The sequence below is a fragment of the Lactuca virosa genome, chromosome 3 (assembly GCF_052849685.1).
Source record: "Lactuca virosa cultivar CGN04683 chromosome 3, Lactuca_virosa_CGN04683_v6, whole genome shotgun sequence".
In the NCBI taxonomy this organism is placed as follows: Eukaryota; Viridiplantae; Streptophyta; class Magnoliopsida; order Asterales; family Asteraceae; genus Lactuca; species Lactuca virosa.
Window position 1 is genome coordinate 407514113 of NC_136428.1, and position 9665 is coordinate 407523777.

Sequence of the window (9665 nt, forward strand, 5' to 3'; positions counted from 1 at the left end):
GGGTGACCCCTTTAAATTTTCCAAAAGGACCTTTTAAAACCTAAAAATACTAGTTCGTGCCCTTCAAATGCAAAAAATAGTCACGAGGGACCATTTAAACAAATATATTAAAACTTAATAGTTTAAATATGAAATAATTAAATAGAGTTTATCTTTTATGATTATCTAATATAAACAATGATTAAAACTTTGAGACACATTGTCATTTTTTTGTTTCCACTAAACATCCTTCATAATATTCATATTATGATTTTTTTAACGTACTTCTGGAAATGAGAAACTCAAGGTGGGTAGTTAGGGAGATTGGAACGTCGTAATTCTTAATACATGAAGTGGCAGTCTCACCACTTTACCGATTAAGATATTCCTAATGTCTTAATTATTTAATATCAAACTAAGTAAGTAAAAATAAACGATCGCCAAAATGCTAATCAAATTAAATTAATATATTTTTATTAATGCTAAAATTAATTAGTGAAAAATACATCCGGTTTCGTGGTGTAGTTGGTTATCACGTCAGTCTAACACACTGAAGGTCTCCGGTTCGAACCCGGGCGAAGCCATATCTCTTTATTTTAATTTTCAAAAAACTTGACATATGTAATCATAAATATAAAAATAGAAACTATAAGCAAATGGTTTCGTGGTGTAGTTGGTTATCACGTCAGTCTAACACACTGAAGGTCTCCGGTTCGAACCCGGGCGAAGCCATATCTCTATTTTTTTTATTCGCAAAAAAAAAACTTCATAGGTGTGATCATAACTAAAGTGTTATGTAACTTATGTTCATAGCTACATATTGCAAGAATTCTCTATTCCTTTTCGAGTACATCAATATCTTGTATAATCTTTTTATGATTATTTTTCTCTTGGTTAATTCTCGTGTCCTTGTTATAGCTTATGCCACATATAGCATCTTTCTTGTGAAAACACCCACTTCCAATAATATAGGCATCTCCCATAAGGTTGTCAAAGTCATGTGTCTTGTATGAAAAAAAATAAATAAATAAATAAATACTTGGTATAACTAAGGAAACCGAGTAAATGGAAGAGATGCTAAGAACAAGACCATTTCAATCAAACACAAGGAAACCGGAGATGGATTAGATGGTATAACTAAAAAACCTTTCATATGCTCCTTCTAGAGTTGGGATCCTCTTATTAACAGCTTGAAAAAGTCGGCCGAATTAATTGGTTTAGAGATGAGGGAGGCAACAAAGACATTTGATAGAGTTTTTGGAATTAAAAGCAATAGAGAGGAACTTCGTAACAAGCTTTTTGCGAACATAGTTGAGGTTTTGACTATTCATTAGTGTACCCAAGGTTGTATGTATGCTCATGAAAACAAATTTGGATGGGCAAAGGACGTGTTTTCTGATGCTTCTTGACGTTATATATGAGGAATTTTCGATAAATTTTTTTTTAGTTGACAGCAATAAAAAAAATAGAACTGATTCGTACACAACAAAATTTCTCCATAGATAACATTTTGTGCTTTAAAATATTGTATTGTACAACTCTATTAAACATAAAATGTTGTGTACGGATAAAAACTGTTGTGTACAAATCACTTCTCATAAAAAAAACTATTGTTTGTTTTTGTTTATCCTGCGAAGACATTGATATTATATTTCTTACGAATTATTTCAAATTTATTTACACTTTTAGCAAGATAAATTAAAACATTGATCTTCTAATGTGTTAATAATGCTAATGCGATAAAAACAGTTTTTTCTTAATATATATTTATTATAATTTCTAATTAGATAATGTTGTAAAAATTTGTAAATTGTATGTATGTTGTGCATGAAGATTTTTTGTCATTTGTTAATGAATTTAATTTAATTTCGTTCGTTATGTATCTACTTACCAAACAACGTATCTTATAATTTATTCCACTCTAATAAGATAACCAAAATAATGAAATGGTAATGATTCTTTTCTTTATATTGTCCATTCTATTACGTGCTCCATTCCATTTCATCCTATAAAATAGACCTTTTAAATCTTAAAGGCATGACACCTTGAAAATTTTAATTAATAAAAACCATTTATTTTAGGAAACTCAATATTAATTTTTCAGATGAGTTTTGTAAGTCTAGGATTTTAAAATGTTAAATCTACGCTTTTAGAATAATAAATGTATTTTACATTATAATGTTCATAATATTGTGACAAAAACAACATAAATTCAGAATTTTGGATCTATTTTTTTCGAGATTTGAAAATAATCACATTGAAAACCAACTCAACAACCAAATAGCTCTAAAATATCAGGCATCATAATTCATAATCCTTAGAGCTCTAGGGGAAGTTTCAAGTTTTAAGCAATCAACTTTTTTTTTTATGAAAAATAGTAACCTACTTCTGACTTCTTCCATTTTGGGTTGTATGTTAAGTTTTGTTGTAATGAAATATAGAGTATGTTGCTATTATGTGATAAATAAATAAATAAATTACATGAAATATAAGCAGATAAACATTGGTTGCTATTTTCTGAAGAAAAAAAAGTACGTCCATAAATGGAAATTTAACAATCAGAAGTTGTTCTTTTATTTATCTTCCTTTAAACTATCTAAATCTACAACCCAACTTCAATTCATAAATCATATACCAATACATTTCTATACATATTTTAGAATTCAAAATGCCATCAAAATATAAAAAGCTAGTCTAATAACTTTGAAGTACAATCAACAGCACTTGTACTTCATGCAATAAAAGTTGTACCTTAAACATTAATTAGTTGTTTAATTAGGGCTTGTATATTAGTTAGATCCAAACTCTTTGTTCCAATTGTCAAGTTCTTCCCACTTGCTTTTTACATAGCTTGGTCGGATCACGGCCATAGCCTTTTGGAAATCTCCATATTTTAATCGTCGTACCTAGTAAAAACAATTGGAGATTAATTACCATTCTATATCAAGGGTATTTTGGTCTTTTGTTAAAAAAAAGGAAGAATGAAACCGAATTCCTTCCACTCTCCTCTATTTGAAGAAATAGAATTCTTAGTTGCATAAGTTAGAAAAAAAAGGTGAAATGTTGGTTGTATAAATGTGTATTTTAACACATCTGAAAATGGGCAAATGGGTAATTTTACCTGATCAGCCTTGACTGTCAGAATGTTTGAACCAAGTTCTCTTATTGGCATCATTGCAGCTTCTTCACACAAAGCTTGCAGATCACTCCCAGAATACCCTACATGATCACCACATTATAGAAGATTATTTGTATAAATACAAAAAAGAGGTAAAATACATTAAACCATTATATTTTTTGATCTTTTTATTAAAAAAAAAAATCCCAATTACTGGGTTTTAAAAAGTAATCTAAACCGATAAATGAAAGTACATTGCTATTTCTTACCCTCAGTGTCTTTCACAAGTCTTTCCAAATCTCCACCTGTACAATAAAACACTATTAGAAAAAGAACTTATATACATAAAAGATGTATATATTTTTTATGAAAAGTTAATAATTAATGGAAATGTATTTAAAGAAAAAAAAAAAGGAATATATTCTCACTTGGTAAGGAAAATGCTTGACCCTTGAGTTTGTGCTTGAGAAGATTTTTTCGAACATTTGCATTTGGCAACGGGATGTATATTCTCTTCACCTGATTCATGAGTTAAAAAAATTAAATAGTTGAAATGCGAGAAATAGCAATGTACTTTTCATTTATTTGTTTATTATAGAAAGGAATGTGTTGTTAAAAATGATTCAAATTACAATGTTTTAATAGAAAGGAATGAAAGTAAGATGATATCATGATATAATAATAAAAAAAAAGATGAATATATGTTGTTATTTCTTGCATTAAGTCCAAAGTAAAAACTTATTATTAAATTATTGAATGAACTCATGCAGCAGAAATTAGAAAACTTACCAATCTCCTAAGGACAGCATCATCTAATTCTTGTGGCTTATTCGTTGCACCTACATGAATAACAATGTACAATAATACGGATTAAATCCAGGAAATAGCAATGTACTTTCGTTCATATGTTTATTACAGCATAATTCTTAGAAAAATCTATCCAACTATAGCAATTTTCACTGCTATAATTGGGTAAAATTTTCAAAGTATAATGTTCTAATAAGGCAAAAAATAATAATAATAAGTAGAATGCTATGATTAGGTAGATTAGATTTTTCAATTAAATAGTATTGTATGAAGGTTATACCGATAACAATTACTAGATCATTGGAGTTTGAGGTAACCCCATCAAATTGAACTAGAAACTCTGACTTCAATCTTCTGCTAGCATCATGCTCATTAGATGTTCTTGCTGACATCACACTATCAATCTATAAATCACACAAAAAAAAAAAAAATCAAATTAGATGTTGACACATGTCAAACATAAGGGGCTCCCTCTCCATCTCTCTGTTACACATCCATTTCAGCCGCGTATCTTAGATAAGGGCAAAATGGGAAACTCAGCAAAATGCAGAGCATCTTTTAGTGGAGGGGTATTTTAGGTATTGTGCTTAATATAGTTTGTTATGACATATATTATAAGAGGATAGTGGGGAAGGAGAATGGAACATCTTTTGTGAAAAATCTTGTTCTTTTGGTGAATTATCAATATAGTGAAGCTTTTGATTTTCTGTTATTGTGTTTGATTTTATCTTAAAAGTAAGTTCATAGCACTCTCGTTTGTGAAAAAGACGTAAATGCCCTCATCAGCGTACCTCGTCCATGAATATCACAGAGGGTTGTCGTTCAACAGCAACTGCAAAAAGGGTCCGAACAAGTTTTTCACCTTCTCCCACCTGTTTCAGTTAAACACCAACATATGATGCACGTGAGAAATATCAACATCATGAAGGGCAAAGTTGGAAACTTAGAATCATGAAGGAAAAAAAAAACATACCCATTTTGATGTTAAAGAGGAAGCAGAGATGCTGAAAAAGGTTGCTTGTGATTCTGAAGCAACTGCCTTGGCAAGCATGGTCTTACCAGTGCCAGGTGGACCAAAGAGAAGCAAACCTCAAAGAAAACAAACAACACACTAAAAAATACTGATACATTCATTGGGTATAAAGGATTAAACACAAGAAATAGCATCCTACTTTTCTACCCAATTATAGGCTGCCTATAATACTATAGCAATGTATCCATGTAAATAGAAATTTCCACTGCTATAATTGGATATAGTTTTCTATAATGTCATAATAAGAATAAAATTGAAATTACAATGTGTTGATAAGAAATAACTTGAAAGTAGATTGTTGTAATGAAAAGAAATGGAAGCAGAAAGCTATAATACACAAATATATGAAAGCAAATTGCTATTTGTTGTATTTAACATGAGTATAAAAAGTACTTCAATTGCAAGAATACCTTTAGCAGGTCTACGGAGGCCTGTGAATAGATCTTTTCTTTTAGTTGGCAGGATTACCATTTCCAGCAAAGCTTGTTTAGCTTTTTCAAGCCCAGCTGCAATCACACAATCAGTTATGAGTTCTAAAAACTTAAAAAAAATCTTTTAAAAAGTAAAAGTAACTAGAATTAAGGTTAAATACAAAGATAACAATGTACTTTCATTGATCTGTTTATTAGATCCATCATTGTACTTTGAAAAATCCACCCTATTATAGCAACTCATCCACATATAAAGCAGATATTACTGCTATAATTGGATAGATTTTTCAAAGTATAATGTCCTAATAAGAATAGAAAGAAAGTAAAACACTATAATTGGGTGACTTTTGAATGTATAATGCCTTAATATGAAAAAGAAAATGAAAGTACAATGCTGCAATAGAAAGAAATGTAAAGTAGGATGCTATATTACACAAACAGATAAAAAGTGCTTTGCTTTTGTCTTACCAATATCTTCCCATTTGACAGATGGACTTCTGTCCACAATAACAGAATTTATCATCTCAACCAATTTTGAATCAAGACCACTATTAGATTCTTGAACAGGCTTTGTTATGTTCATTGCTTTGTTACTCTGATTTCGTGTTACAGCACCACGTAAACTGGAAGCAGCAGAAGACTTTTGTGACACTGATTTTGTAGGATTAGGCTTCGATGGAGAGACTGGAGTAGCTTGTAAATGAGTAGAGGCATTCTGCAGAAATAGCAATGTACTTTCATTGCATTGTTTATTATAGCATCCTACTTTCAATTCTTCCAATTACAGTATTGTACTTTGATTTGTTTATAATGTCTTAATAATAAAAGAAATCGAAAGTATAATGATATAATTGGATAGAATTTTAAAGTCCCGTGACTTGATAAGAAAAAAACTGACAATTCTGTGATAGAAAGAAACGAAAACAGGATGCTATAATACATTACAGAGATAAAGTAAAGTATAATGCTATTTCTTGCATGGAGCCCTATATACAAACATTAGTAGTTACTCTCCTATAACTATCCTTTATGTCATAAATGCATGCATTACATGATAACTTAAAGGAATCGCCAATTTTAATACCAAAGATGATGTATAAACTAGATATATAAACTTACACTTTAGTTAGACGAATGCGTACCTTGTTTACTGACGTGCCACCTGTGAGCAGAAAATCCAGAAAAAGGCAGCATAAGGAACTTAAAGCAAAGAAAAATCAAGACCATATGAAATAATATAGAAATCATCTGAAAGAAGTGTGAAATCTTAGAACCTGATCGATGGTTTAAAGTGCGTAGTCTCTCAGAAACTTGACCCTGCCATTTTGATATCTTTTGGCGATAAGATTTCACCTTCTCTTGTTCTCTGTTGAAGTATGAAGGGGAAAATGAGCATTGAGTTTTAGTAATTATGATGTTCTAAAAGTTTTAAATTCTGAAAACTATTGCTCTACATGACAGCAAGATCATGAAATCGAAACTAATTTTGTAGTGTTTGGCAAACTGATTTAGAGAAGCATGCAAGGAATTGTTGCAGAAAACCTAATTTTTGAGGCAAATCTAAAATCACCTAACTATCCATTACTTTAATCCACTGATTATCTGAGAAGTGTCTTTGAAATCGCAAATTGAAACACCCTTTCAATTAATCAATATGAGACTTATTGATTGATTTTCAAACTAACCACTGTCAAACTTCTAACCAATAAAAAAAACAAAACTTAATACACGAACGCAGTAATAATCACCACAAAAATAAACAAAATCTATTACCTGGAACTGATATACGAAGGTACAGGTGTAGCAATGGCTTCGCCTAATATACGTTGAGCGTTTTGATAATGTAAGATAGCATCATCAATTAAACCCCATTCTTCTGCCCTAACCGCTTTATCAATCTCTTCTTTTGCCAGATCAAAGTATCCCTTAAGCTTATACGCGGCCCGTTCATTCTCCACCCCTTCCATGGCTGCTCGATTTTGATAATTGGATGAACTAGGGCTTTGATTTGCTCTGTTTGATGGTGAACCAGAATCAGAAAATATGGAGCTGAAATTGTCGATTAATTCTCGGAAAAAACTCATATCTGAAGGGGCTCTTGATCATGATTGAACATATCCATGATGATTTTTACAGAAATTTGCAGTTGATTCCTCACGCAATTGCTTGAACCTTGAAGAAGTGAATGTTGACTATTCAAGAACTGAATAATGATTATTGATGTGTGAATTTTATGCCACGCGAATACCACGGCCACGGATGTAGTTTTAAGACATGGAATAACTAACGACTCATAACTCATGAGATTCTTTATATTTGCAAAATTAATTTATGTCAAATCTTCTAAACTATTCTATGTGTGTTGTAAAGATATGACTTTTCTCGACTGATATTCTAGATACACAAAACTATAAAAATATCATTGTGGTATGTATTTTTTTTTTTTTTTGAAGTTTAGTCAAAACCTCAATCTTTTTGGCTTTGTGGTTCTTTTAAGCTAGTTTATGTCAAATCTTCTAAACCACAGGAAGCACATGATCCATACTCGAATCGAGAAAATCGAGAAAGGTCTTGAAGAATCTAGGAAGCCTATGGGATGAGGATTCTTGGGTATATTCAGATCTTTTGCATGTTGTTTCGGTATGGTGTTGAGCACTCAGGAATGGGGTTCAGATTTGGTTTCGGCTCAGGAGCAGGTACTGAGCTGATCGATGCACGGACGCAGGAGTTCATCTCATCGGAGAATACTCGCGGTATTTTGGAATGGACCACGTTGGTCTTTGGTTCAGCCAAGGAAGGGATTTTGGAGCTCTTGGATGGTCAGCTCGGGGCCTTTCGGGACGAGGTTGTATTAGGGCAGTTGAGGGCTCGTCTGGAGCCAAAATCTTGTGGATCTCTAGAATCCTTCAGGAAGGAGGATCCTATTGTCGGTTCTTGTCATATGGGATCGAGGGGGAGTTTTGCACCATGTCCTCAGGGTGTTCGGGGTAGCTCGAGAGGAGGAGGTATGATTTCTTCGGATGCTTTTGCAGGTATGTTATCTTCTGTTTCTTTTGGGTTGCTATCGGGAATATGTATTGCGTTGGAATTTTGCTCGGGTTTGGGAAAATTATATCTCAGGTTGGTCCCCTGCTATTGTCTGGGTTATCCTAGATTGTGATATGCTATTCTGCATGCCGAGAGCCTTCGATGAATCTTCAGAGGGCCGTATCTTGTTGAGTGGGTTTCAGCGTGTTCCATTGTTGAACCTGGTTTTTTTTCGGGATCAATTCAGGGGTGTTGTTGGAAGATCTTTGGTCGGGGTTCAGTGGTTTTATCATTTGTTCTAGTATGATCGGCGGTTGCCTAAGGGAGAAGACCTGAGAGAGACTAGACTTCTAGTAAAGGTCTTATGTTCAGTACTTCGTATCAGGTTCTATCTATGGGACCTTAACGATAATTTTTTTGTTCTTTCTGAAAAAACCTAAGAGGTCGGGTTCAAGCACTACCGTTTCTAGGAGAGGAGAGGTAGCAGGAAGATGGTGGTGTCAGTTGCATGAGTTGTTTGGTCATCAGAAATGTCAGGGGAGTTGTATGTTCGCATGGGTTGAAGACAGTTAGAGTTCAGTGGTTCTTTGAGAATGGAAATTGGAGTGAATGTTCGTCAGTGCATGGAAAAGGTTGTGGTTTTTGGTCGACATAGGAACTTAAGGAATTGGTATGGTATCATTGGAAGTGATTTGGATTATCAGACTGGTTAAGATTTCAAGAGTATTCTTCAGGATTTCAGGAAACCTTCTTTGACGCATGTTCTCCCAATAGTGCGAGTACTGACTTGTTCGTAGAAAAGAAGAGTCCTGACAAGTATACCGTCTGCTATTCTTACTAAATCTCAAGATTGAATTGGTAGTTGTACAATTGAACACGGTATGGGAAATATACAAATTGAACACGGTATGGGTAGGAGTCAAGTGGAACATAGAATTGTTTGTAGTCAAATTGAACATAGAATTGCTTATTGACAAGTTTGTGGGTATGTGGTTTTTGCATTTCGTTCAATAGGGGGAACACGAGACCTATAAAGAAAGGGGAATACATATAAATGTTTTTTAGATTTTGACGCATTAGTAGGATTCATTCTTTTCCTCTCCACAGATACCGAGATCTATCCTTAGATAGACGCACTAGAAAGTTGAGACTGGTTTGTTCATGAGGCTAGTTCAGGAATTAAGGTTTTCTAGTTTCAATCTATAAATACCATTGGGTGATCATTGAGTTTGGCTAACAATGGAACGTTAGTATTGATTAGTGTAGGTCG

The 9665-nt window shown here is 32.9% G+C and overlaps 1 protein-coding gene and 2 non-coding genes across 3 annotated transcripts; 2 read left to right on the plus strand and 1 right to left on the minus strand.

Moving 5' to 3' along the window:
• Positions 1 to 489: 489 nt before the first annotated feature.
• On the plus strand, positions 490 to 563 carry TRNAV-AAC (transfer RNA valine (anticodon AAC)). Its single transcript has one exon. It is a non-coding gene; the product is annotated as a tRNA-Val (tRNA).
• A 74-nt stretch (positions 564 to 637) lies between these two features.
• On the plus strand, positions 638 to 711 carry TRNAV-AAC (transfer RNA valine (anticodon AAC)). The gene has a single exon. It is a non-coding gene; the product is annotated as a tRNA-Val (tRNA).
• A 1812-nt stretch (positions 712 to 2523) lies between these two features.
• On the minus strand, positions 2524 to 7644 carry LOC145167782 (AAA-type ATPase family protein). Its single transcript, XM_079087035.1, has 13 exons — positions 7142 to 7644; positions 6643 to 6734; positions 6511 to 6530; positions 5837 to 6083; positions 5348 to 5443; positions 4878 to 4993; positions 4696 to 4776; positions 4185 to 4308; positions 3887 to 3936; positions 3526 to 3616; positions 3367 to 3402; positions 3101 to 3198; positions 2524 to 2885 (listed from the first exon to the last, which is right to left on the minus strand). Exons 1-13 carry the CDS (start codon positions 7450 to 7452, stop codon positions 2769 to 2771), a joined length of 1479 nt encoding a protein of 492 aa, XP_078943161.1. The 5' UTR covers positions 7453 to 7644; the 3' UTR covers positions 2524 to 2768.
• Between the last annotated feature and the right edge of the window lie 2021 nt (positions 7645 to 9665).

Excerpts from the sequence above, each read along its gene's own strand:
- LOC145167782 (XM_079087035.1), bottom strand. The coding sequence starts at position 7,452 with ATGAGTTTTTTCCGAGAATTAATCGACAATTTCAGCTCCATATTTTCT. Across the intron at positions 3,617-3,886 it reads ATGCTGTCCTTAGGAGATTG|GTGAAGAGAATATACATCCC; the intron begins GTAAGTTTTCTA and ends CTCATGAATCAG. Across the intron at positions 3,403-3,525 it reads TCAAGCATTTTCCTTACCAA|GTGGAGATTTGGAAAGACTT; the intron begins GTGAGAATATAT and ends TTTATTGTACAG.